The sequence below is a fragment of the Xiphophorus couchianus genome, chromosome 5 (assembly GCF_001444195.1).
Source record: "Xiphophorus couchianus chromosome 5, X_couchianus-1.0, whole genome shotgun sequence".
Classification (NCBI taxonomy): domain Eukaryota; kingdom Metazoa; phylum Chordata; class Actinopteri; order Cyprinodontiformes; family Poeciliidae; genus Xiphophorus; species Xiphophorus couchianus.
Genome location: NC_040232.1, coordinates 35,216,159 through 35,243,157, shown reverse-complemented (window position 1 = coordinate 35,243,157; position 26,999 = coordinate 35,216,159). Strand labels below are relative to the sequence as shown.

Genomic DNA, 26,999 nt, shown 5'->3' with positions numbered 1-26,999 from the left:
ACTGAAATTAGCGGCTGCTCACACTGAGAAACAAAATGCCTTCTGGAGAAACATTTCATGGCCAGACAAAGGAAAAACTGGGCCAATTTGACCACAGCAACAAACACAACAACCAGCAGAGACAAACAGTTGAGAATCCTTCACCAGCTTTCAAGTGTTGTGCAGACGGGACTGGGCTGGTCGGCTGGTGGTGATGGTGGCATTTTAAATTGAGCAAAACAGACAACATTTTTATTGACTGATTTATTTATTTTTTCTTTATTTTTTTTCCTTTGGAGCCCCTTTGGTTGCACTTCTCTGCATCTGATCTTCATGAGGTCCACACACGCTGAAAATGTACACAAATCATATAACAAATTCAAAATAAAATAACTTCACAACAGAGGCGATCGATCAAAAACAAATTAATTGTACCCTGATGAAAAACATAGGAAAGCATAGATAACCAATATAAAAATGATATAAAGTAAAGAGGAATCATTCACCATAGTTGTTTTTCTTATCAAGTTGTTCTGTCTTGTGTCATATTTTTACCGTATCAATAGTGTGATGCTTTGGTCATGAGTTGCTTAACCGTCTACAGCAGGCAGTCGGTGCTTTGTTTCAAAACCTTGGGAGAGCAAAACTGCTCCAGCCTCCTTTTCATGCAATTTGTTAAAGTTTTCCACTTTAAGTGTGCAATCACGACTTGTTTTGTTCTCAGCGAATCAAAAGGTGTTTGTCCCTGAGAAGCTTTACAATGCAGAACTTATTTGTGTTACAGTTTACCTCCATCTCTGCCTCAAAACCCTAGAATTTCATGACAAAAACATGTGCTTAAGCTAAAACTATTGAAATAAGCTCATTTCTGAGGATGGGGGGGAAAGTTATTAACAGAAGTAAAGCTATTATTTTTATGATAATTACTGCAGAGGTATTCATAAATGTTGAACTAAATCTTGAACCACATGTTGCTTATTTGGATTTTTACAAAAACAGACCAACACAAAGTGGCACATGAATTCGAAGTGGAAGCAAAATCAGACAGGGTTTTCCAAAGAGCTTTCCAATGAAATTCTGATAAGATTAGTCTGTTTGCAATTTAATCTCTGTATAAATCCAGATTTTCTTTTCAAACTTTTCAGGTTTGTTAGAGAACAGCAGTGGGCGAACAAGAAGACCAAAGAAACAGCCTAGACCGGTCACGGATGAGGTTGAGGAGAGGTTTAGAAAACGATGAGGTTATACAGCAACATCCCAAACGCTGAGCAGCCGACTGAGCGCTGGCAATTGACGCAGTACGGCACAGTTGCAAACCTACCAAAACGGAGAAGGTGAGCTGACAAGCTGTGCAAAGAGAGGTCCAGAGATCTGCAGAGAAGCAGCTCAGGCTGTCAACAGGAAAAGCACAAATTGCACCTGGCTTCCACACGAACCCAAAAGAAATCCTGTTTGCACTTTGCTTCAGGTCATGCCAAAGCAAACTGGTAGACAAAATGGATTCTGGTCAGATCTGAAATTAAACGTACAACCAGCAAAACACTGCGTAACACTGTGTGCTGAGAAACTACCACAGCACATAACCCTGGACACACAGCTGCCCCCCATTATAAAAACATGGTGGCAGATCCACCACTATCTGGGCTGGGGAATGCTTCTTCTTAGCGGAGACAGAGAAATGTCCAGAGTTGATAACAGGATAGATGGAGCTACGGCTGAAACAGCAAAACACTCCAGGTTGGTCTAGCAGGATAACAAAAGCCTGAGCAACAATGGAATGGTTTAGGGCATTTATCGCATCGTTTATCATTTATCGCAATAAATGATTTCATAATATTTTGATTTATTGTTGTCATGATAAATTAATAATAAATGATGTTTAAAAAAAACTAAAATTGTCAGGATTGTTATTTTTACTAAGCGATAAATAGCTTTATCATAACCTTTATTGTTATTGAAATAGTACCTCAAATTATCGTGATGAAACTTTCACAATAAAGTCCGTATCGCGCAGCCCTTGGTTAAATCAAAGAATATCTCAGAGCTGCAGGAATATTGTTGTTCTATTTAATCCACCTCTATTTGAGCTATTTTTTAAAATGGGTGACAATTTCAATCTCTAGTGTACAAAGGCGATTGATTTTCCAAAACACAAACAGCTTCAACTGCAGTGAAAGGTGGGAAAACTTAGCATGGACAGAAGGCTGAAATACACATTACTTTTAGTTGTTTGTTTATTTGCCTTTTTTTTTTTTTTTTACTTGCAACACATGTATTACTTTCCTCCTACTCCAAGTAGGATCTGCAATGGTCACAAAATTTAAAATCAAACTTCAGTGAGTTTGAATACTTTTCCAAAGCCTTCTAAATGTGCTGTTCACTGTATTTTGGGGGATACAAAAACCCAATAGGTATTTTTATAGCATGTATTTATTGCAAGTAGATGTAATACATTACTGTCCAGTATAACACTACTGTTTCGACTACTTTTCATTTGCTTTTTGTTTTATTTTTTTCCCTCCCCCTTGTATTTTCTTGACTTCTTCCAGCTGCGACACAAACAAAGAGGAAAGAAAAAAAAAACTAATCAGTTGAGGTTCCGTTTTTGTGTGGAGAAAAAAAAAACGAGTTTATTTCAATTAGGTGGCGTAAAATCTCAGCGGTTCCCATCTGAATCGTTTTTTTGTTTTTGTTTTTTGCGATGGCTGATATAATGGAAGTCCCTTACGAGCTCTCTCTCTGTGTGTGTGTGTGTGTGTGTGGGTGTGTGTGTGTGTGTGTGTGTGTGTGTGTGTGTGTGAGGGCTGATGGGGAAGGTGAGCGGCATGGAGAGGTGGAGGAGGAAGAGGAGGAAGAGGAAGGTGGGGGTCTCCTAGCATCCCTCAGCTGCGCGCGGACGGACGCAGCTCGCAGAGGAACGCGGCTGTTTGCACGTTCACTTTATTTATTGTCGGTCCAACTCTGACCTCACGGAAACGGTGAACAAAACGACTACATGGAGAAAGGTATCTATGTTTTTTTTTTCTTTTAAATGACAGTTTTGCCTGTATTGTATTGTTTCGTGTTCTATAATCACGTTTTATTCCACAACGTATGTAAAACAATAAATCACAGGCGCTAGCTTTGCCTTTCACGTTGGTTTATCGAGCATGTCCGAGTTATTATTTTCGCAGTTAGTGTTTTCATGCGCCTCTATATTTTCTTTTTTTTTTTTTTTCATTTATCAACAAGTGGCGTGATTTTATTTTATTTTTTTATTAAACTGGTTGTGAGATATTGAGAGTCTTGTTTCTGCTATCAAGAGTAATTCCGTCTTCAATTCCTTCTTCGCTTAACCAGGCAGTAAAAATATATTCTCACCAACCACTTCATTAGAAACACCTGTTAAAGCAGTGAGTTATCCTGTCTCATGGCTGCAACTCGTTTAGGTTCTAGATGTGTGGAAGAATCGCTGAAGTTTAAACCAAGCATCAGAATGAGGGGGGGAGAAAATGGCATTGAAGGCTCAATGTCAGACAGATTTCAGAAACTTCTAGATGTCTCTTGCAGCGTACGGGAAATAGTTTGAAATATCCAGTGAGCAGCAGTTGTGTGGAATAAAACGCAGTGTTGTTACATGCCAGAGGGGACTGGTTTTTGGAAACTGAGGCTGCAGTTTAGTCAGGCTATCAGAAGTGTGAGAGTAACAGATTGAAAAATGGTTGCCAGAGCTGATGGGTCTCAATTTCTGCTGTAACATTCAGATGGTATATGGTCAAAATTTGGCGTAAACAACATTAATGTCTGTAAGCATAATGTATTTTGTGTGGGGGAATTTTTTTTGTACACGCATTGGGCCACTTGGTACAAAACGAGTCACAGCCTACCTGAGTAGTGTTGCTGCTCATGTCCATCCTTTCATCGTCACAGTGTACACATCTTCTGATGGCCACTATGAGCAATATAATGGACCGTGTCAGAAACTTTAAACCTTCTCAAATTTGTTTATGGAATATGACAGTCAGTTTATTGCTTTTCAACAATCACCAGACGTCAATACAATATAATAGAGCGCATTTTGGAAGGTGGTGGAACATCACAGATGTGCATCTGACAATTTTCGGTAACTACGTGATGCTCTCATCCCAATAGTGGACCAGAATGCCAGAGGAAAATTTCAGACATTTTTTAAATCTATGGAAGGAACCATGAAAGCAGATCTGAAGGTGAAAGGTGATCAAGGTGCGCCTGACTAAGGGGACAGTGAGTGTATATCACTGGGTAGTCACTCAGACGTTCATGACTGTTCAATTATCTTAAAAGGCCACAACATGATACCTTTAGAGACATTAAAGGGCAACGTAGCAAGCTAGCCCTTCATTAGAGTTTCTATTTCTCTAATATTTGCATATTAGTAATGTTAAATCATACACAGCCTTTCATAATCTCAGGATACATTTCTCGTATACACATCGTGTTATGGCCAAAAGGCTCTGCGCTGTAGTCTGCATTCACATCTGCATTCAAACCGCACAAGAGTTCCCTTCAGCCAAACCGAGACCAAGGTTTGTAGGCGGACCAGAGTTCAATTGCGCATTCACACCACCGCAAACAAACTGGATTTTCTAGGCAGACAGACTGGAGTTGTATTAAAGCAGATTAAAGCAGAGCTGGTGTGAATGCTTCCTAAAAAGTGAAACTGACAGATATTGTGATGAGTTAGAAAGAGGGAGGTCGATTTGATTAAATCCAGAGGAGGCAAGTGGGAACAGAGTGTCAAAGGAAAGTGAGAAAAGATGGGTTTGTGAGATAAAAAAATGAGTTAACCTACGAAAAAAGTAGATTAGATAGAAAAACAGGATAAAGGAAGAGGAGCAGACCAGTCTTGGGACCACTTTCACTTTCAGTCATTTGATTCCTCAATTGACTTAGTAGATCATTTCTCACTCTGTGTGGTCTTCAGGTATTTTTTCTAAACGGGTAGGAAATCACAGATGAAATGTCACCAGTTCAGCTGCGTATCCACGGTGATTTGCAGAGAATGGATCATAAATTTCTCACTCCAAACTCTCTTCTCTGGTCACCTTCTCCTGCACTCTGGTGTAGGGCTGTTGTAAACAAATATTTTAGTAATCGAGTAATCTATCGATTATTCTTACGATTAATCGAGTAATCGGATAAAAAAAAGATAAAATAAAATATTGGTAAATCTGGCATCACACCAGTGTTACTATCAGATATCAATATCAGTCCAATTTTTAATTTTTGAACTTCTCTACCAGTTACTTTTTTGTAGTTTAGAAAACTAACCTGTAACTATAATAGCTCACTTTCTAAGTTAACTGGAAGAAAAGTTATACAAACATCTGAAATTATATTCAATTTAATAATAAAGAGACAGGCTCACAAATACGCTTATAAAATTATCTATGCTGGAGCTTAGACATTCATCTGGAGTGGGGGGGTTTGGTGGTGGTGGCGAACGTAAGTCCGGGGGGGAAAGACGACCAGTAGACCAGGCAGGGGACGAACATAAGAACGAGGGGGCAATACAGGATATTTACGGCACCTTTGTCCATCACACTAAAAAAGTCATCTACCATCCATGTACCGCCACGATGCTTTCCACCATCTGTTTGTTGAGACCAGAATATATGAAATTTATTGTGCGGTTCGTTCGTAAAGCTATACTTACACTGTAAGCATCAACTACTCAGCCGCCCGCCATGTTCAGTCTATCTGCTCACCTGTATAAATACTCCTGCAGCGCTCGTTCTTCCCACCATTCGCTTTCAACAGCAGCTCTCGGAGAAGAAAGACTGCCGTACTCCAGGCATCATGCCAGTCAATTTAAGGATGCTTATTGGTCCCCCAAAAACGATGAAGACCTGGGCATTATCATCAATCAATAAAATCCCCACAGGCCGAACTTGGAGATCGAACATTATGCCGCTAACACTTAGCTTTCGTCAACAACTCAGAGGGGGAAGTCAGAGCTCCGCGTAACACAAATAATGTTCCGGCCGGAACACGGTGCGCTAAATAATAAACCATAAATTAACAAAGTTTTGAGGCAGGTAAATTTTCCTCGAGGAATTTTAATAATCGAGGAACTCGAATCATTCCAGGAATCGTTTCTGCCCTATTCTGGTGACAAATTAAGGAGATTAATGGGACATCAGGCGTGGTCTGAGAGGACGCGTCAGCCAGGTTCAAAATAAAGAAGAAAAGGAGATAAATAAAAGAGGTTAGGAGCAAAAAGTAAGAGGGGAGAGAAACTTTGGCTCTCACTTTGATTTTTAAACTGTTAAATGAAGCTGGAATGAAACGGAAAACAAATAATCTCTGGTGACCCTTTTTTCTCCCAGCCTCTTTGACTGTCGTCAGCCACAGCTGTGGGTAGATACAGAAGCTTTTTATTTAATTGCTCAATGTCCACTCAGTAGCTTTCAAAGCTTTTTACCCATTTTTTTTTCATCTAGTCGATTTGGCACAAATTTGTATAGATGCATGTGTGCAGAACATTGTGTGGGAAGGCCAAAATAATTGTTGCAGTTGTAGAATTGAACAGTTTATGTATTCTTTTCTCTCATGTGCTGTGGTAAAACATATCAAATATATATTGAGAGTTCTACTGTTTGTTTTTTTTCCCTCCAGCTTTTGAACAACGAACCACCCTTCGGTGACGGTGTTTACCGTTTCCACCGCGAGATCAGCATGAAGATCTAGTGGGAGTATTGATCAGATTGTGGCAGATCTATGAGCCGCCGTCAGTCTTTGTAATGAAAAATGTGAAGGCGGCTGCATGGCTGTAATGAAACTGGATCCAAACACTGCAAATCCAGTAAAGGGATTGCAACAAACGCGGTAGACTCCCCTGGGGAATAAGACTGATAAGGACTGACTGATACACCTGTTAGCTGATGTTGTCTCTTTCGTAGCCTACGTGCTTTTTCGTTCTTGGATGTAACGTCTTCGAACTCGCTTGCTTTGTCTTCTTGCGGCTAAAAAAATCCGCCTCTCATGGTAAACCTTTTTTTTTTTTAGCTCTGGAGTAGACATGAACTGCAGTGATTGCGTAACCTTTTGGTACGGCATTTTCTGTGAACGCAACAATCCTTACAGTTGCTCGTAAAAGTCGGTGTGTTTGAGAAACATGACCCCACTTCTCACTGTTTGCTCTGCCAAACGGAACTCAGTTTCTCTGATAATGAGACTTAAGTAGAGCATAATGCTAGTTATGTAAATAGTGGTTCTATTTACAGCACCTGGCAAAAGTATTCATAGCCATTGAGCTTGTTTCTTCACTCTGCGATGCTAGAGCATTTTGTCACGGTACGGCTTCACATTTCAGCTGTATTTTACCAGAACTTCCCAGAAAGTCGCAATTTTTTTGTCATGCACTCCCCAAATCTAAGGAAGATTGACAAGAGGTTCACCGTTAGACAAAAAAGACACTGTAGGAAATAAAGCAAAAATGCTCTTTTTGACCTAATATGTGCATGAAAAAAACAACAACAAAAAAATTAGCCTGCCATCCCTGCAGCATAGTTGTGGTAGCATTATGCTGTCGGTAAGCCTTCCTATAGCAGGAAACAAGAATTAGGCAAGGCTTGATGAGCCAATGCATTAAAAGATAAAAACAAGCCGATCCTGGAGGAAATCTGTTAGACACTCCAGACTAGGATGGAGACTTGTTAATTAACTTTACTGGATTATAAATTGTCCCAGAAATTATTGCGATAAAACAATTATATTGTCATTGTGAGACCATTTCCAACTAATATATTTATAATCTCAAAATAATGCCTGTACATCTAGACCTGTCACAATAGCACATTTTATAGAATTAACAATTATCCCACAAATGATTGCAATAAATAATAATACTGTTTTTCGCAGTAGGCAATGCACAACATTGTTTATTAGAATCATTTCTGGGGCCAACAGTAATGTTGTTTGAGACCGTTTTCAATATATTGATAATGGCATAATAATGCAAGTTTGTCCTCTCAAAGACTAATAAACTTTAATTTTGTGCAGAACATTTCACACTGGAACTGGAAGACATGTTAAATACCCAAAATAAAAACCACAAATAAAACAGATTATGGAGTTCCTGTAAACAACATTAGCTTTCAAAAATATTAATTATTAAAATGGAAATTGTCAACTTAATTGTAATTTGTAATTTATTATGCAAATAATTGATTAGTTGCGTATCGCAGGCTTAGATGGAGATCCATCCTCCTGCAGGAAAGAAACTCTGTTTACAGCCAGAGCTAGACCAAAGCTTCATGTTAGAATGGCCCAATCAAAGCCCTGTGCAGATCACATGCACTATGTAAAAAAATAAATCAGTCTCAATATGTTTAGAGCTCCTAGAAACATATTTAAAAAATGTTGGTCTTTAAAGACCAAACTGATAATCATCTGAAATGTTTTTGAACTGCAGGTTACAATCTGAGAGGTGGATTTCATGCAGTGCAGGTCCATTGTTATGTAAAGCGTAACCATGCAACCCATATTTTTCAGACCTGTTTCCGTCTCTCAGAGAATACCTGCTAACAATAAGCCAGAGCGTCAAATGTTGGGACTAATCAAATTAACAAAAGCAGCACTAATTGAACCAGGCTTTATGATTCATAAATCACCAGACACTGTCATTTTCCCCCCCAATTGAATGAAATGTGCCATTAGCAAAAATGTCCCTTCATTATCAATGCATTGGCATCCTAGTGGTATTTTACTTATACTTAGGACATAATTAGTCACGATGCATAAATTAATTTCTCAGAATAAATACATATCAGACAAGCATTTGTTTGATGTTGAGTGTGGAGTCAGTCTGTGTCTTAAAGATTATGAGGAATTATGCAAACATCAATAAAATGGGCAGTCAGGAAGCGGCATCGATTTGCATTATTGTTCATGGAAAGAGGCTTCCCAGAAACAGAATTGATATACTGCAAAAAAAATAAAAAATAATAAATTCATCACTCATTCGTAATTTTTGAGGGGTTTTTTCCTAGTCAGGAAACAGTCTTGTTCAAGATCAGTTACAGCTTTGATGTCTGATTTCTGTAGACTCCCATCTGTAGCAAACAAAGCAGAGCTCCAAACAGTATTATTTTTGATAAAACAGTTCATTCTCTCTGAGCTGGAATGTTGATTCAGAAAAGTTCAGAGTTCGAACCACTCAGCTGCCAGAAAGACATTCCTATCCAAGAGAAGATCATTAAAATATCCATATAAAAATCCTAACTAGGGATTAAATGAGCAATAAGAAGAATAGATTTGGTTAAATATTTCTCACTGGGATGGAAATGAACATTTCCTGTATAAGTGTCCCACAGCAGTACCACTGGCTCAGGTCAAATAAACACTCCTGTATTCAGTGCGACCTCGGTTGTCAAGAAACTCATTTCAAATGTAGGTTTTATATGAAAGACATGCAGCTTGGTCATACAGTAAAACAAGTTGTGGATGCAGTAAAACTGCTGTAACAAAAAGGTGATGTGTATCTGCAAAAAATATTAATACCCCTGGAAATTATTGCAGATTTCATGTTAACAACCTGTGAGAAATAATGCATATTTTGATGTTAAGAAAAAATAAACCTATTCTTTTCCTAAGTATTAAAATCTAACAAAAAAAAGGCCATATATTTATATTCAACCCCCAGGCTCAATATTTTTATTTTGCAACATTTTCAGTTTTTAAGGTGCGTTTCAACCAGGTTTACAGATGAGGAAAAAGATTTCTACTTGCAAAGTAGCTCAAGCTCAGTCAGATTGGACGAAGAGCATCGATGACAAAAAACACAAACTGCGTTCAATTTAGGTCTGGACTTTAAAACATGATGTTTGCTGTCACAAGCTTTTTTACTTGACTCATTTGTTGAGGCGATATTCTCTGAAAATGATGCCTCATAGACAGATCTCATCAATGCCGGTAGAGGTGAACCTGCTCTGCAAAAACATCTTCCAAATTATTAATTTTGATTGAAAGGAGACGTGCAATCTGTGACGAGTTACAGAAATTAAGAGGTCCACGACCAGGCATATAAAGTTTGGAAGATGGAGAAAAGCAGATAAAACAGATACAGAAATGAAGAGATACAGTTAGAGTACATAAAAGATGAATAAAGAACATTTTCGATTTTCCTTGTAAATCTTCTGTGAAATGTAGACATCCAAGATCTCCTGTGTAGCTGTTAAATATATTATTACCTTGTATTAATGATCATTACATTGATTGCAGCGATCAATTGTTCTACAGGGTGATCGCTGTTATTAAAAGAAAGTAGGGTTGCATCGATTCCAGTTTTCTAGCAGATGATCAATGATCTTTATAAAGCCACCGCTGCCAGTTGTGATTTTGGAAGATACACATTTAATTTGCTAAATATACCAAAACAATAACTAAGTTTCAACAGTGGTGCTGACAGCTGTTAACCCGGTGGGCAGGTCTGCCTGTCGGTCAGTGAATGGTATCACTTTGTAAGTTTTGGCTGACCATCGATCACCCAAATTTATGTAAATCGGAGCTGATCGATCAGTGTATCCCCAAAACACAGCAATAAAAAAAAATTCTTTTTAAGTGTTTGTCTATAGATCAGAGCTGATCTCTGCTCTACTTGACAGACCTGTTAGTTTTAATTAAGTAAAAGGGGCGTGCCATATTTTTTGGAACAATTTTGGAGACCATGTCTTATTCCATTTCCACTTACACCACTTTGTGTTGATTTATCACATGCAATCCAAATGGAAAATACAGAAGCTTGGTACTGTATTATTGGTTTATATTATATACATTTTCAATCCTGGGCTCTGACTTGTGAAATTACAAGGGTATAAAAACTTTGGGTCCAATTCGTAAAGCTGATAATTCATTCCTCATTGCTTGACATAATTATCCAAGCACCACCTAGAAAGAGACACCATTGTCCTCATGCTTTCCTGCCTTCCTCCAAACATGCTACCAATGTTATCTATATGTTATTTCTTACTAAAACCGCATCTATTCAACAACACTTTTTTTCCCAGACAAATGTAGCCTCAAATAGAAGCGAGAAGAGCGCCACTTACATATAATTTGAGCATGCTGCTGACGTTTTCACAGAAAGATGGTAATGTATTCACCAATAATTGCTGTCCCAGTCACTCAAAACAGCCAGCATTCATTTTCAAAATGTTTCCTTTAATCACCTTGCAGTCAAACAAAGGCTGGAAATTGGATATGTAAACTTGAAAAGTGAGGGCTGCGCTGCTAATGGCTGCAAAAAAATTCTGTTTGTAAAATTTGTGACAGGATTTGAAACGTTAAAAATAGGTGAGACATCACAGAGGGGAATATTAGTGTAATACCTAATAATCTTGCACAGCTTTATGCACAGTGGTTTTGCTTTGAAGCAATAAAACAGTGTTGCCGCATGTTTATTACTATACTATTTTTAATATTTGTGATGAATCGGGACCAGATAGGCCAGTAGAACGCCGCCCAAAGGCTCACGGGGAGACAAAGGTAATTCTATTAACGTTTCACGCCACCTTTTTTTCCCCATTATAAACAAATGAAAACTGTGAAAAAAACGTTCTGGAACAATTATTTTCTATCTACCTTCAACAGAAGCACATGAGGCAAATGTAGCATCCAAGATGCATCGCTCACATGTCCTATCAGACAAGGCTCAGCGTTGCCTTTGTGGCTCAGTGTAAAGGGGGGCAGACTCTCGAGTCAGCATTCATTCATGTTCCTATTTATCTCTTTGATTTGTTCCACACTAGATCTTTTAAGCCTTGTCTTGACCTTATTTTACCATAGCAACATCTAAATGGATATTTCTTTTCCTGGATCTGGTCGTACAATGCGGCTGACACTGGGAGGAGATTCATTTTGGTTAGAAAGATTGTCAGTCTGTTGGTGTTGTGTTTCTCTGAGATTAGGATGGGATGGTGTAGCAAAGAGAGAAAGAAATGTGTGTGTGTGTGGGGGGGGGGGGTGAGTGTGTGTGTTAATATGCCTGCAGCGTGCAAACATATCAAATGATTTCTACAGTTCCAGTAGAAATCACGTTATAGGAATATATGTCACATAAATTTTGAGCTTTTGTGTTTTATTTGATCTTCTTATAAATATATAACCTCATATACCAAAAATGAAATGCATACATATAACCTCAATAATAGGGTATACATTTACTATTATGGCTAAATGCCGATTAGAAAGTCACATCTTGACAACATGATTCTGTAAGCATTGCTTAGCATGTTGTAAAATTCTTGCTGGATATTTGACCCCTTTATGAAACTTTTTCCACTGGTACAAATAACTTTATTTTTCACATAAGTTAAGGGTGCCTACATTTTGGACTGAATGGCATTTGTTTAACTACTCCTCTTCTTTTTATCACTCAAATCAAGGCAATGTTGACGTCTAAATGTTTAATTAACAATCTAGTAAACAAAAGTCCTTGATTTAAATCAGAATTACTAAAGAAGCATTTGAAGAGCTGTCCTAGAGTTTTTCTATAGCTTTATGATGTGAAACAATTAGATTTGGAAATGTATTTCTTCTACTTGTATTTCTGTTACTAATTTTTACTCTTTTTTTTCCCTTAAGCTTTAAAGTGCCATGATTTGCACATAAGGTTTTATTTTTGTGAGTTTTATTGCATCATTTTGTACAAATTCAATCAGATGATATGATCTCAGCACTTTGCCTTTCTACTAAATTCTTTACTCTTACATGATACTTTTTTTTAACTTTTACTGAGTATATATTTATCTATACATGTGAATATATGGGGGTGTAAGCAGGCCTGTGCAGAGACCACTGAAAGGGCAGGTGCTCAAAAAAAAAGGGCACATCTAACCGCATTCTAGGAAAGACTATTAACAAAACCACACAGCTTTCAGAGCTTAATAAAAATGATAAATTACAAAATTGTGAGACATACAATATAAGCTAAGGAAAAACTCTATATGGAGCATAACACTATGCATATGTTAGATATTTTATTAGTAATTTCTTTCTGCAGGTCTATTTTGTTATAGGAAAGTATTGCAATATTCAAACCCGCAATTTAGCAAAATATGTAAATCAGAGCTGATGGTTTAGCTCCGATTTACATATTTTGTCTTTACAGAATTACACTATTAAAAATATAAACAAGGGCACAATACAACCTTTTAGTGTACTGTAATTTATAATAAAAAAAAAAGAGCTGCCTGTTTGCTGCACTTACATTGGAAATTAAGATTCAGGAAAGCAGAGCTGCATCAAACTTTAACGTGGAACTGCAGAAAAAAAAAAGCACAAATTGAATTGTTAATGCATGTCACCATGAGCAAAGCCTACTGAGACTTACTGCCTACCAAAATGTATGCCTATTGTTAGAGATTTTTTGGTATTATCATTTTATTCTTACTTTAGTTCACATTCAGCCTATAGATCTTTGTGATTTTCTGTTTAAAGTGTTCTCTTCTTTAACTGACCTGGAGGTCACTACTGTCTGTTCAACTTTACGAGAAATAGATAACATTAAGTTTCTCAGACCTTAAATCCTTTTGCAAGAACACCTCCTAATTTAGTAACTCCCTGTGAACAGTCGTATTTTGTTTTCTTGACAGTATTGACCGAGATTTGAACCGGGCTCAGACCTTTGATCAGATATCACATCTGGAACTGGGTTGTTAGATGTTTGGGTTAGAAGCTTTACGACCTCTGTTGTTTTTCCTGACTGCCCCCTTGCCTGTTCTTCTTTGACAATAAAACAGGAGCTCAAGTGAGAGCCGATCAGAATGCTTTGTGGATTCCTCGGAGGAAAGGTTCTCAGAGCCTTCTCCTTTTGCAAAAGCTCTACATAAAATTCATATACGTTGTCTGTGGTTCTTTCTTTTATTTAGGTTCGAAAGGAAAATACCTATCACCTATATCTCTATTTGTGTCTTAGTGTATTTTGTAAGTACCTTTTTTTTTTTTTGTTCGTACCTGCAGTACTCGTTCTGACCCAGTCGGTCAACAATCCACTACCTTTTGCTGCATCTATCAATTCTTTTCTTTTTTGTTTCTGCCGTCTTTCTTAACGTGGCATCTTTGAACTGAAAAAAGCAAAACATAATGAATTATGATAAGAACACTGTATTAACCACACTACCAATTATTTACCTTTGTGTTTAAACCAATATGTTTTTCAGTCCTTAGCACAACATAATATTAATTTCAGAGAAAAGGAGGCCTCTGCTGTGGAGCTCAATATGTTTCACAATTATTCTATTAAAAATATAATAATAACCTCAATTAAATAAAATACAATTGTGATCAATACATTTTGAATTGAAACACTTTTTAAACAAAAGTTTTGCTTAAAAATTTTTTTTTTAAATTAAAATCAGAGATTTATGTCTCAAAGTGAGAAAAATTATTTGTGAACAAACTTATTTGCTCATGTCATAAATCTTTTCTTGCTATTGTAAGTTTTTGTTTGTGATTCAAAGTTTTGCTTGCTTCTCACATGACGTCGTGGGCAGGGCCGAAAATTGCAACAAAAGAATTCTGATGTGTGCAAATAAAAGTTTGTTTTGCAAAGAACTTTTTAAGTTAACAAGACAAAATTTAGTTATTTAATTAAAAAAATTAAAATAAAACTTTTTGTTTAAAAAAAATAAATCATTATAATTCAAGCAGTTTTGTAAATTCTATTCCCCTTCAAGATACATTAACCTAATGCCAGAATAAATGCAATTAATATACATTATGCAGCAAAGGAAATTAGATAATCGGACATATATTCATTATAGAGAGATGATCGGTTTTGGATCGTTGATGTGGCCCCATCAGCAATAATGAAGAATGACCGCTATCATTAGCGATACAGGGAAGAAGCTTTTTAGTTATCTTGCTTTGCTACCAAACTCGTTAGCTAACAGCTAGCTAATAGGACAACAACAACAGCCTAATGTCTGTATGATAAAATACTGAATCGATAAGAACAGTTTTTCCTTACTTTTCCTTCCTTCCTCCTCCACGTTGAGCTCCGCAGTAAGCTACTGCGCAGTCTCACTGACTGAGCGGGAGGCAGCTGCGTCATGCGTCACGGACAAAAGGTCAAAGGTAATAAGGTGACCCGAAGGGCTTATTATGTTGTTTTTCTTTAAATAAAAACAACAACAACAAAAAATAATAATTTTAGTACATATCAGAGGAGGGCTTGGGAAATTAACTTTAAAAAAAAAGAAAAAAAAAAATTGGACCAAAAGGGCACTTTAGGGCAAGGAGCGAAAAGGGCAGGTGCTCAAGCACCCCCAGCCCCCCCCCCTCTGCACGTGCCTGGGTGTAAGGATATATACGGTAGGTATATTTGTCTATAAGCTCAAGTCTTAATTAGCGCTGTGCTTAGTTTTCCTTTCTCTTTTTCTAACCAACTAAATGTACTTTTGCAGTGGTATCCAAAATCTCTAGGTTTAACATTCTGTGATGGTCTTTGTTGGTTGATTTCTTAACATCGCTGTAGAGCCACAGTTAAATGGCCGTATTGATTTACCAGGAGTGTAGACAAGGGGCTACTTGCTGTAAAATGATTGGTTAATTGGTTTTACTGTAGTACTTCATTCAAGGTATCCCTATATAGAAACAATCAATGAAAATGCTGCTTTCATTAATGTCCTGTGTTGGTGTTTCTGAATGATTTTAGCCTAATCCATTTGGACCGTGTGACCTCTTCTTTTTTGTGCTTTTTTAAAAACATATAAAATTGATCTCACCTTCTCACTGACAATCAGCATTATTGGCTTATAATAAATGTTTTTTCCAGTGATCCTTTGCTTCATTGTCAGATTGATGCACCCTTTCTCCACTCCATTCACGTTTTTTTTTTCTACCCAAGACAAAGGATCATGAGTTCCTCTAATTATCTCATCAGTAGTCCCTGCTCTACATCACACCATCCAGATTCCAATCATCTCTCCCACTCCCAGCCCCACAGCCACCAGTGACTCATTTGAGGGGATTTTTCATCCAACGTACAGCATCATCCTGTTTAAACAAATATGTCTTGAGGGGTTGGATCACCAGAGGTACCCGTTTTTTTCCCCAAACTCCTTTCCATTGCAAGCTCTCGGCAAGTAAATCAAGATACTCATTTTCTTTCTTAGATTTTCTAATTGCACCCATAGCAACAAAGATGGTGATGATAATAAAACTAAACTATTGAATTTGTATTGAGCTGTGTGAGTTGGTACAACGGTTTAATTTGTTTAAAGCTAGTTTTCAGCTGTTTACTTTTGGCATGTAGTCCTCTGTTCTCAGGCCAGGATCCTATTTCCTCCTTCTGATCATATATTTTAATCCAAAGAAAGGAATGAAGTTAGATGATAGGGCCAAATGTTTGGGGGGGGCATTGTTCTGCAGTCATATTTGCAAAAAAAAAAAACAAAAAAAAACTTTTAAGAATGTGGTAAAAATGTACTTGCATGGAGGCATTCATGAATGTGCATTTATTACTGTTTGCATTGCAAATCTTATAAAGAGAGATAATTAATACAAGGTAATAAGGGCAGTAGTTATTCATTAAGGTGTTTCAGCTTAAAATGTACAGTATGTAGTTACTTTTGCATTTAGCATTTCCTACAAAAAAACCCCAACAATTAATCCCAAATATTTTAAAATAACATTTCTGTTTTAGTGATTAACACTGTATGAAATATTGACTTTTTTTATTGTTATACTTCCCTGACCCAGTCCATCTCCTGCAGTGTAATTTATTTCCCCTTGTACATTTACCCCATATCTGCATGTAGCCACGGTTGTGTAATTTTATTTTCTCTCCATAGGTCGGTGCATCCTGTTTCCAACGCTCATCCAATTATTAGTGGTTGCTGTAAGGGATGAGGGTGTGCCTGTGGGTGGCATAGTAGTTATTAAGAAGCAGAGGATGGCTTTATAAACAAGTCTTCTGCTAATCAGACTAAGTACTTTGAGTGGTTGTGTCGTCGCCGGTTTGTTTTTGTTGTGACGGAAGGAGGGCCAGTGCAGCTGATCAGCGTTTTAGTATGCGACAGGAGGCCCCACAGAGATGACGGCAAACTTTTTCAAACTTTTTTCCTGATGTAACATCAACGTCTCCCTCGGTTATTTGTCATCTACAAAAACCTGATCTATATATGTTAATGTTCACTGATTAGAAAGTTCTTATGAATGTGTTGTGCTACGATAAAAGACTAATTTGGTCAATGTTAGGCATCAGGTAATATGTACTGCTTTCAATTAAAATAGTGCAATCTAGTTTATTGGCTGTATTAAAACTTTAAGTAGGCCAGACACTCAAACCATAACTCTATACAACACGGGGCCCTGCTTGTTGCCAACACCTCAGCAACTTCAGTAAATAAGAAATGAAAACAAAAAATCAATTTCTAACACTTTGAGACTCACATTGGGAACGTTCCCAGGAGAGTAACTCTTTCTAAAGTAATAAATGTCAATTATTCTCTGATTTCTTCTTTAATTTCTTCAGACCGACCAAGGATATGTTGGTTGTTTTAGATTTTTTTAGACTACTTCCTGTTTCCAGAAATAAGTTGGTTAAATAAGTTTAACCAACTTATTTATTCTACAGCCCTTGCAGTCATCAGGTTTGGGTTTGGATTGTTCAAATTGAACTCAGCTGTCAAAAAGTTCTGCTTAATCGCAATTAATTCATGATATCGGACTTCTCCACGGTGCAGGTTGTTGTTGTTTTTTATCTGAATGAAATCATAATTTGAAAACTGCAGTTTGCACTATCGCAGGTTGGGGAAGGCAAAAAACCAAAACAAGAAATCAGCACAAATTTACACAGCCCTGTCTCCGATTGATTTCCGATGTTGTAATATTCTGTAGCATGAGCTTAGTAACTTAGAGCTGCAATATACACCCTGTATAAGTGCTACACAAACATGGGAATAGTGCAATTATAACAATAAATTCATATTGAGCATGTTGACCTCAACATGCTGACAGCTTCAAGTGGCTCACATGGGAGTGATTTTCCTTTGACCACTTTTGGGGACAATCATAGACTGTACAGTATATGATGCATTGAAATGTCAGTCTGAGACTGACTGGTATGGAAAAAGAAGAAAAACAAGGTAGGGACAACATTGTCCGTACACAATAGAACAATGTAATGAAGACCTTTAACCCAAACGGGATGCAATATAAAACATGACCTCACTTGTCACATAACACAATTTACTTTCTTGATTTTGGACCAATATCCAAAGATTTATAGATACTCCATGTTTGAATAATAATAGTTTTAGGGAGCAAGAATTTAATATGGTCTCCTTTATTTGGACTTTTTGCTCGGAAGGCCTGGAACCCACCTTACCAATCAATTAGTATATACAATAACTTTAGTTAGCATTTATCAAATCTTCGACTAAATATCAAGTTACATTTTTGATGTAACAAGCCCTTTAGAAGGTCTTCATATCTCAAATGTTCTGAATGTTTTCTTTCTTCTTTTCCTTATAGGGCTACTGATGTGTCATTGATGGGATCCCACAGGGTTGACTAAAGTGTGATAACTTTTAAAACCTCAATGGAGCTCATCCAGGCCACCCAGGTTTCCCTAGTGCCACAGGAAGGAACCACTGCAACCTGGAACAACAACTCAGTCCTTCTCTACTACCGCCCCTTGTTCTCCACCGTCCCCTACGCACCACTTCCCAGCATCAGTCAAGCTGAGGAATCTTTCCTATTTAACAGCAGTTGTTTAAACTCTACTAAAAGCACACCCACATCCCTCCCTGGGTTGGCAGGAATCTTCATTCCTCTTATTTATGGCATAGTGTGTATAGTTGGCTTACTGGGAAACACTCTGGTCATCCACGTCATCGTAAACTACACCAAGAATGAGTCGGTCACAAACATCTACATCCTCAATCTTGCCATCGCAGATGAACTTTTTATGCTAGGTTTGCCCTTTTTGGCTGTGCAAAATGCTCTCCTCTCTTGGCCCTTTGGCTCACTGATGTGCCGTGTTGTGATGACAGTGGACGCCTTCAACCAGTTCACCAGCATCTTTTGTCTCACTGTGATGTCAGTGGATCGATACTTGGCTGTCGTCCACCCAATCCGGGCCTCCTGGTGGCGACGCCCCCATGTAGCAAAGGCTATCAGTGCCACAGTTTGGCTGGTGTCCTTTGTGGTGGTGCTGCCGGTGGTGGTCTTCGCCGATGTTCTGAAGGATGACGGGAACTGCAGCATTGTGTGGCCTGAACCAGCCGAAGTGTGGAAAACATCTTTTATTGTGTACACGTGCACTGTTGGCTTCTTCTGTCCTTTGCTTGTCATCTCTTTATGCTACCTGCTGATCATCGTCAAGGTAGGACCTTTGCCTAAGTTCCTGCGCTCCTTCAAATACCCACTTCTTTAGGTCCTTTTGGACTTAGTAACTTATAAAATCAACAATTAAGTAATCTCACTAATATCTTTTAATGCTTAAATAAATTGAACAAAAACACTGCATAAGTAGACCTAAGCTCTTCTACTACTTCAAAAGAAATTCAAGGGTAAACATTTAGAGCACCATTAAATAACTCAAGATTTGACTCTTTTCAATGTCGCTGTTGAAATGTAAAATTATGTTTTTGGCATAATTTTGGGTACTATATACCTGGTCTACATTAACTTTCAAAGAGAATGTTGGAAAAGACAAAAGAATGAGCTCCCCAGTCCAAAAACATGACTGCTAGGTTGATTGGTCTTTCTAAATATTCCTCATTCCGCATCCTCAGTTACATTTTGAATGAGTGTAGTAAACAACAACTTAGTTAAGAATAACGTTCCTTGATTTTCTTTCCTTTTTCCTTCCAGGTGAGGAATGTTGGGAGGCGGACCCAGACCACATCCTCCAGACGCAGGAGGTCGGAGCGAAAAATCACACGAATGGTGGTGGTAGTCGTAGCAGTGTTCGTTTTCTGTTGGCTACCATTCTATGCCCTCAACATCTTAAACCTGCTCGTGGTCCTGCCCGGAGACTTCAGGGGGCTCTACTATTTTGTTGTCGTGCTTTCATATGCAAATAGCTGCGCCAACCCCATACTGTATGGTTTTCTGTCAGACAACTTCAAGAGAGGCTTCAGGAAGGCCTTGTGCCGCGCTTCACGCAAGGTGAAGAACAATGAAAAGGCTGGCACCGAGGTACAGCGGCCGACGGAGGAGTGGGGCGGCATCGTACTCCTGTCGCAGAAGAGAATCACCAACATGCATGGGAAATATTGTGGTGAAAATGATGTACTGGAGGAAGTAGTTGGAGCAGAGGGAGGCTTGCAAATGAGAGAAAGGAGCAGATTGTCACATAAAGGACAAAACTCCAAAGCAGAAGATGATGGTACATCCCCTGTTATACAGGAAGCTAATCCTGAACTGACTCCAGGTGATGATGCTCTTGAGATAGCTCATTGTAAGGCCAATAAATGTCAGAACAGGAACTCACAAACTGAAGAGGTCACAGACAAAAACTCTGTGCTCGAAATTAGCTATCTGTAAGAGTTGATGACAGGGCCTTCCATTTACAAGAATGGGGCCTCAGTACATTTACATTGTGCAATTCTTTAAAGTTTAGAGACTGTCTGTTTTGATGCAAACGTTTTTATACGTGGTGTAACTAACTTTGAGGTGTCAGCCCATCAAAATCTGAGATAGGACCTTCATTTAAATGTGTACAACATGTTGAAAGACCCTCATTTTGGGGAAACTGGTTGAAGTTTTTCAGTTATTGCTGCTGGCTTTTACTTTTTCCTGGCCTATTGCAGTATTATGATGTTTCTGAACATCTGGTCACCAGGCTGATGAAACTTCTCACCTTTATATGGGAAAGGCTTTATTACAGCATGTATTGCTAGTACTTTAAAGGTGATTTTAACTTTTAGACAAGGAACAACTTGTGCTGAAAGGCTTATACACTGTATGAATCATGTTCTCTGTGGTAGATAGCAGATAATGATTGACCTACTGTGAAATGGAACAAAAATGTCAAGTGTTCAGCTGCTAAGTCCTTTAACAGTAAGTATTCAATGTACGGACAAAATGAGCGTTTTGTGAAACAGCATGCAGATTGAACTGAGCATTGTTAAATATCAGGCATATATTTTCCCAAAAATCAACTAATTGCCATAATTTATGATGAAAGATATGTAGTAAGAGTAAAAGTGAGCCTCTAATACAGTCACTTAGTCTGTTTTCCTTCAGGTTGAAATGTTTTACATGATATTACAGTAGCATACCTTTAATGTTATGTTTAAATATCCTTTGTATGATTGTGCTGAGATAAAGGCGCTTAAATAATTAAGTGTTGATACATAATTAAGCTTTTAAAGCTTAATTGATACAGAAATGTTTACTTCATTATAGCCTGGATCAGTTAAATTATTTCAATGTAATGGTCAATATAGTAGTATTGTGTGAAATATGTATTTTATGAATTATTTAAAACTTATAGATCAAACCAAAATTAACATATTGGGTATAAAATATGTACTGGACATTCTGTGTGAATGAAACAAAATAGTGTTTTGTGTGTCGACATTGCGCTCAATAAATGGGAATACCTTGTGTTGTAAGCTTTGTCACTTTAACTACTTTTAAGCTGAGTGGGCCAACATTGAATATAACAAATGACAAAGTACAAAATAATTATTTTAGAAAAATGTATTTCACATTGCAGCACAAGAAGACAGCAATAAATCGTTTCCAACAGGTCAAAGCAGCAACTGTTTAATTTCGGAAACGAAAAAGATGCTGCCCTCTAGTGGTAAGAAAGCATATTAGGTCGATTGCTTGTTTTTTAATTTCACAATGATCACGTTCATCTATGTTTTCTACAGTTTGGTAACAGTTGCATTTTTGTTTATTTTTTTACATTTACCCATCCATCTATTTCTACTCAGGCACAACATCTCCTATCCACTTGAGGTAAGGTGGGTTGCCCTGCTCAATAGGCAGACTGATGACCTCGGCCACCTCGTAGGGATGGTTAGAGCTGGTGAGAAAAACAACCATTTCATTTACAGTCAACACATTGCACGACGCAGAACACATCAACACAAGTACTTAAGGTTGTACTCTTTGACTGCATAAACGATGGCAACTAATGGACCAGATAGAAGCCATAATTATCCTGTTAGATTTGACTGCATCAAACGGTCAAAATTTGACAAAAACTAAAAACCCACCGGACATATTCAGCAAGCGCAGGCACTCTGGAACTTCTTGTTTTGATCATCTAAATAGGAAAGACACGACGTCATATAGATTTTATAAAAACATGCTCTATATTGGATTTTGGACACAAACGTTAACGGTGTCAAACTGCTGAGCATGAGCTAATAACAAATGAATAAAGTTTGTCCAGCTGTTTTTTTGTTGAGCAGAAAATATTAGCAAATTGTACTGTAACTGATTGTTTTTTTAATCTGTTACAGTACATGGATTAAATACATACAGTATAAATATATTAGACATATTAAAACTAGTGTAGCTAGGGTTTTATCTAGCTTCTGAACACATTAGGATCCACTTCAGATGACTTTGAAACCATCTGTACTACACCATCCTCCATTTACTATACATAGCCTCATAAACACCAAAATGATGCATTTGGCTTTAAAATCAATTGCATGTGGAGATCAATCATGAACTAGTTTCCTTCTGTAGAAATAATCTGACATAAATAACATGCTGCCACAAGTTATTCACCAAGTGTGAGTTAAAACTTGATATTCTGCAGGAGAAGCCATTATGGAAGTGTTTTCATGACGCCTCATTAATCCGAACCCTAAGTGTAGTATAACAGATGTCTGATTTTGTAGACATTAAGAAATCAACTCTGACTTGTTATTTTTCTCATTATTGTGGCATTTAGCTAATAGAAATAATTTTGATGATTTTGGCTGACCTAAAACCAGAGAGGTTTGGTCAGATTTAACTTCTTTTTATCCATAAATAAGACCAAACCTCTCTGAAGTTTGGTCAGAGAAGTGGGTTTGAGATTAAGGTCACAATGTGTTATGTGTCTTCTTTTTCAGAGTGTGTAACCTTCTAGTTTAAACTGTATTTTATCACAAATTTTGTATCTTCAGATTTTAGATTACCACTTTCTTTCTTTTTTTCTAACCAACTAAATTTACTTTTGCAGTGATGTCCAAAATCTCTGTAGTTTTAAAACTCTGTGATGGTCTTTGGTGGTTGATTTCTAAACATTGCTATAGATCAATGTACTTAATGTGCTACAGTTTCAATTCCAGTGTGGATTTTAATAAGTCCGAGTCAGCACTCACCAGAAGTACTTCATTATCCTCTTCTATCTTTCCCTGCCATTCATATCTAGAAAAAGACATAAAGGACAAGGCCAAGATTATTTTTTTTAATCAATAGGGAGCAAAATATGTTACAAAAACGTCACTTTTATAGAAAACTTAAAGACAATGAGGTGAAAACTTACACCGATTTAATCGCTGGGACGATGTTCACACAAGCAGCCAGTTTCCTTTCCACAATCCCTCTGGGGGATAATTGAAAACAATAAGCAACTGTATACATTAAAGTTTAAATATTTAATATTACACATAAATATATATGTGAAAAAAATACAACATATTGTCAACTGCGTGACTAAAAGAGTTCAAGCTTTTTATCCATAAATAAGCACTATATCAAACTATTGAGGACAGTTTCATGAGTTACTGACTCAAACTACTTTTTTCTCTAATTATTAAATCAGACATTTATAGCCTGGGCTCACCTAGCCAAGTCTTTAGCTACAGTGTCATTTGGACAGGTGACGAAAGCAGCAGAGTGTGTTCCCGACATGTACGTCTCGGATGCCATGGAGAACGCTCGCAGTCCAACAGTCCTCAGCAGCTGGAACATAAACACACTCAGGAGCGCCGTCTGAAATACCCAAACACACACAGCCAGGAATAAGTAGAGCCCCACTTAAAGATTGATTATTACTATTGTCCTGCAGCATGACTCAAGTGGGTTTAATATTAAGGTCACAAACTGAAGGTTAGACATTCTTCTTCTAGACCACAGGTGTGAAACTCCAGTCCTCGAGGGCCGCTGTCCTGCAGTTTTTAGATGTGCCACAGGTACAAAACACTGGGATGAAATGACTTAATTACCTCCTCCTTGTGTAGATCAGTTCTCCAGAGCCTTAATGACCTAATTATTCTATTCAGGTGTGGTGCAGCAGAGGCACATCTAAAAGTTGCAGGACAGCGGCCCTTGAGGACTGGAGTTTGACACCCCTGTTCTAGACCTTCTAGTAAAGCAGGTTTCGTTACGTAGAGAAAGTACTCCAGTTTAATAACTGATGCTTCAGTGTAAAGTGATATTTGCACTGCTTTCGATGTTCTGGGTTGTTTTGTCACTTCCTGGATGAGGTTTTGATATAATTCTGGTCAGCTAGCTACACCTGGAAAGATTTCCTATTCGATCATTTTGTGGATGTGGCTCTTAGTTGCTCGCATCCCTTCGGATGGCTTTGTAACCCTTTCCAGACTGATAGACGTCAGTAAGTTGGTTTCTAGTCTACTCTTGAATTTCTTTAGCCTGAGTCATTAAGTGTTAGTATTTGAGCTCTTTAGCCTACTTCATGCTTTCAGAAAGGTTATAAGTAATTTCTAAGGGTGCACAAAGAAACTGGCCCCACTTTTTTTTTGTTACTATTATTTTTTGGGATATTGATCGATCCCTACATGAGTAACCAATTTTATAGTATTATAAGTTACAGTAAATATAGTGACTTTGTGAACAAAACCTGTATTAACAAAAATAGAAATCAACAAATCAGGCTTTTTAAAGATCGATGTAATTTCTTAATTCTAAAGGTCAAATTTCTCACCTAACACGGGGTCACGTTTTCATTTAAAACTGCTTTGGTTTCAACAGCTTTTTATCCAATATATGAAATCACCATTTAAAACCTGTTTTAGTATTTACACAGACAATCTCTGTCTAATATTAAAATCTGCTTGAGGATCCAAACTATTTCAATGTTATGGAGCCTGGGCTCCATACAATGTGGCAAAAAGACAAAAAAAAGAACAACATGGAGAGCAAATACGTCTTCAGCTCACCACATGACGTAATTCATGTATGCGTTCAATAAAAGCTAAAAGGTCACAATTAGTCCATTCTCACCAAAATCAGAGCCTTTAAGGATCCACTCTGGAATGTCTCTGCGCCGGGCGCTCCACTGCGCATCACCTGTGTACATAGTAACACTTTTCACACGCACGTTTCTTGTATCACAATCTTGTTTTATTTGCTAATGCGTACTTTCTCAAACCGATTATTTCCGACAGTAGTACAAGAAATGAGTTGTCAATCTATGTGACTGCTCAGGTCTTGGGTCCATTCACTCCCATTTACGTCTCATTCATAACGCTTGAAACGGAGTTTTGTCGCTTCACAAGCCTGAAGCTTGAAGCGAACCACAGCGGTCAGTACTACATATTCATGAGGTCGAAAACTACAACACAATACATGAAAAGGGCGCTAATTTTAGACTTACAATCGCTGCATATTAACCCAAAATCAGTAGGATTCAAATATGACACGCAGGCGCAAGACGTAAGATAAACAGTTCAACAAAAAAAAAAAAAACACCGACGACAACAAGTCAGAGAGAAACTAGAGGACACCGCAGCACCACATTCATACTTTTCAGAACACGAAACATGTTTTAAATATATTTTTTTTCCTGTTTTTCTTGAGCAACTTTACCTTACGACAGTGCCACTGTCCCCCTTTCTCGCTGCCGCAAATTGTGACAGTGGTATGTTTGTGAAACTGTCGTAAATCAGCCGTAACCTGCTCTCTCTGTAAAAGCTATTTTCACATCAAGGAAAATAAGAAGTTTTAAACATTTAAATTATTTAAAAGTGAACGTGATTTTTTTTAAGCTCAATGACGTATGACGGTATATATTGTGTTTATGTATAGTTTGGCGACATAAAGTGTCCCTGCATAAGGCAACATAACGAGATGGATGGATGGATAGAATAACTAAAAGCTTTACACCATGTATAAAAACTAGGCAATATGATTGGATTGAATTTAACATTTTTTTCCTTTTTGTGATGCCTAATTACAATTTATTAATAGCAAAAATGGCATATTTTGCCTTACATTATTTTCACAGTTTTAATATTTGCTTAGTCATAATTATTAGACTATTTTTATGATTAAAAAAATTGGTTTCCATTTATGCCATTCAATAAACAATATGATTGCTTTAAAGGAATAATGTTAAAGACAGAATCAGGAAATTGATTTGAAATGGTTGACACAAAAATGCACATTTTAAACAGTGACACAAAATCTACTAATAACTGATGAAACTTGCCTCTGGCCAGGTTTGTTTAGAAGTACTCAAAGAAATATAAGAAGTATTAAAAAAATTACAAGAGAAAACCAACACTTCAGCAAACGGCCTCAAGATGGCAGCTTTTACTCAAAGATTTCTATCTTTTTTATTTTATTTTATTCTTTATTTTTTTTAATAATCATGATGTCCTTTATGGTAGCTTGCTTATATCAGTTATATTCCTATAGATACGGTGAACAGGTTTCTGTTTTGAAGTGTTCCACAGCGTCACGCATCCAAAACAATTTATTTGCAGTTGTGGATTTGCTCCTGCTCCTAAAAGCGACAGCCTGAGCGAATTCGCCCACGCTGCCCTGTCTTTGGCTTCATCCTTGATTAAAGAAGAAGACAAGCATTGCACCTACACTGGTGTTTACACACACACACACACACACACACTGGCATACGCACAAACATTTCATATGAACACTTGTTAGAAGACAGGCCTGAGCTGCAGCTGATGTAAGAAGTGAACCAGGAACTGCTGGACACACATGAAGACGAAGCGGGGAGCGTTAGATGAGCTCGTCAGGGTTTTGCAACGAGGAGCATTGGTGGTGGTGGTGGTGGTGAAGATGGTGGGTGGGTGGGGTAGATTTGTTCCCATGGAAACTGTGCA

The 26,999-nt window shown here is 37.6% G+C and overlaps 2 protein-coding genes and 1 long non-coding RNA gene across 7 annotated transcripts; 1 reads left to right on the top strand and 2 right to left on the bottom strand.

Annotated features, from left to right (window-relative positions):
- Positions 1-228: 228 nt before the first annotated feature.
- Positions 229-21,761, top strand: LOC114145375 (somatostatin receptor 3). The gene is made up of 3 exons (XM_028018903.1): positions 229-2,984; positions 18,478-19,330; positions 19,822-21,761. Exons 2-3 carry the CDS (start codon positions 18,545-18,547, stop codon positions 20,494-20,496), a joined length of 1,461 nt encoding a protein of 486 aa, XP_027874704.1. The 5' UTR covers positions 229-2,984; positions 18,478-18,544; the 3' UTR covers positions 20,497-21,761.
- LOC114145377 (uncharacterized) lies at positions 12,965-15,275 on the bottom strand. The gene is made up of 3 exons (XR_003595673.1): positions 14,969-15,275; positions 13,954-14,063; positions 12,965-13,259 (listed from the first exon to the last, which is right to left on the bottom strand). It is a non-coding gene; the product is annotated as an uncharacterized LOC114145377 (long non-coding RNA).
- Positions 21,643-25,858, bottom strand: LOC114145376 (protein CutA homolog). 5 transcript variants are annotated; one of them, XM_028018907.1, is made up of 8 exons: positions 25,738-25,784; positions 25,291-25,434; positions 25,153-25,218; positions 23,750-23,868; positions 23,450-23,509; positions 23,286-23,331; positions 22,182-22,231; positions 21,643-21,988 (listed from the first exon to the last, which is right to left on the bottom strand). In XM_028018907.1, exons 3-8 carry the CDS (start codon positions 25,213-25,215, stop codon positions 21,889-21,891), a joined length of 438 nt encoding a protein of 145 aa, XP_027874708.1. In that variant the 5' UTR covers positions 25,216-25,218; positions 25,291-25,434; positions 25,738-25,784; the 3' UTR covers positions 21,643-21,888. The 5 variants fall into 5 exon arrangements, with proteins under 5 accessions (XP_027874708.1, XP_027874706.1, XP_027874707.1 ...); XM_028018905.1 differs by having other exon boundaries at positions 23,750-23,898; positions 25,738-25,780; XM_028018906.1 differs by lacking the exon at positions 25,291-25,434 and having other exon boundaries at positions 25,738-25,858.
- Between the last annotated feature and the right edge of the window lie 1,141 nt (positions 25,859-26,999).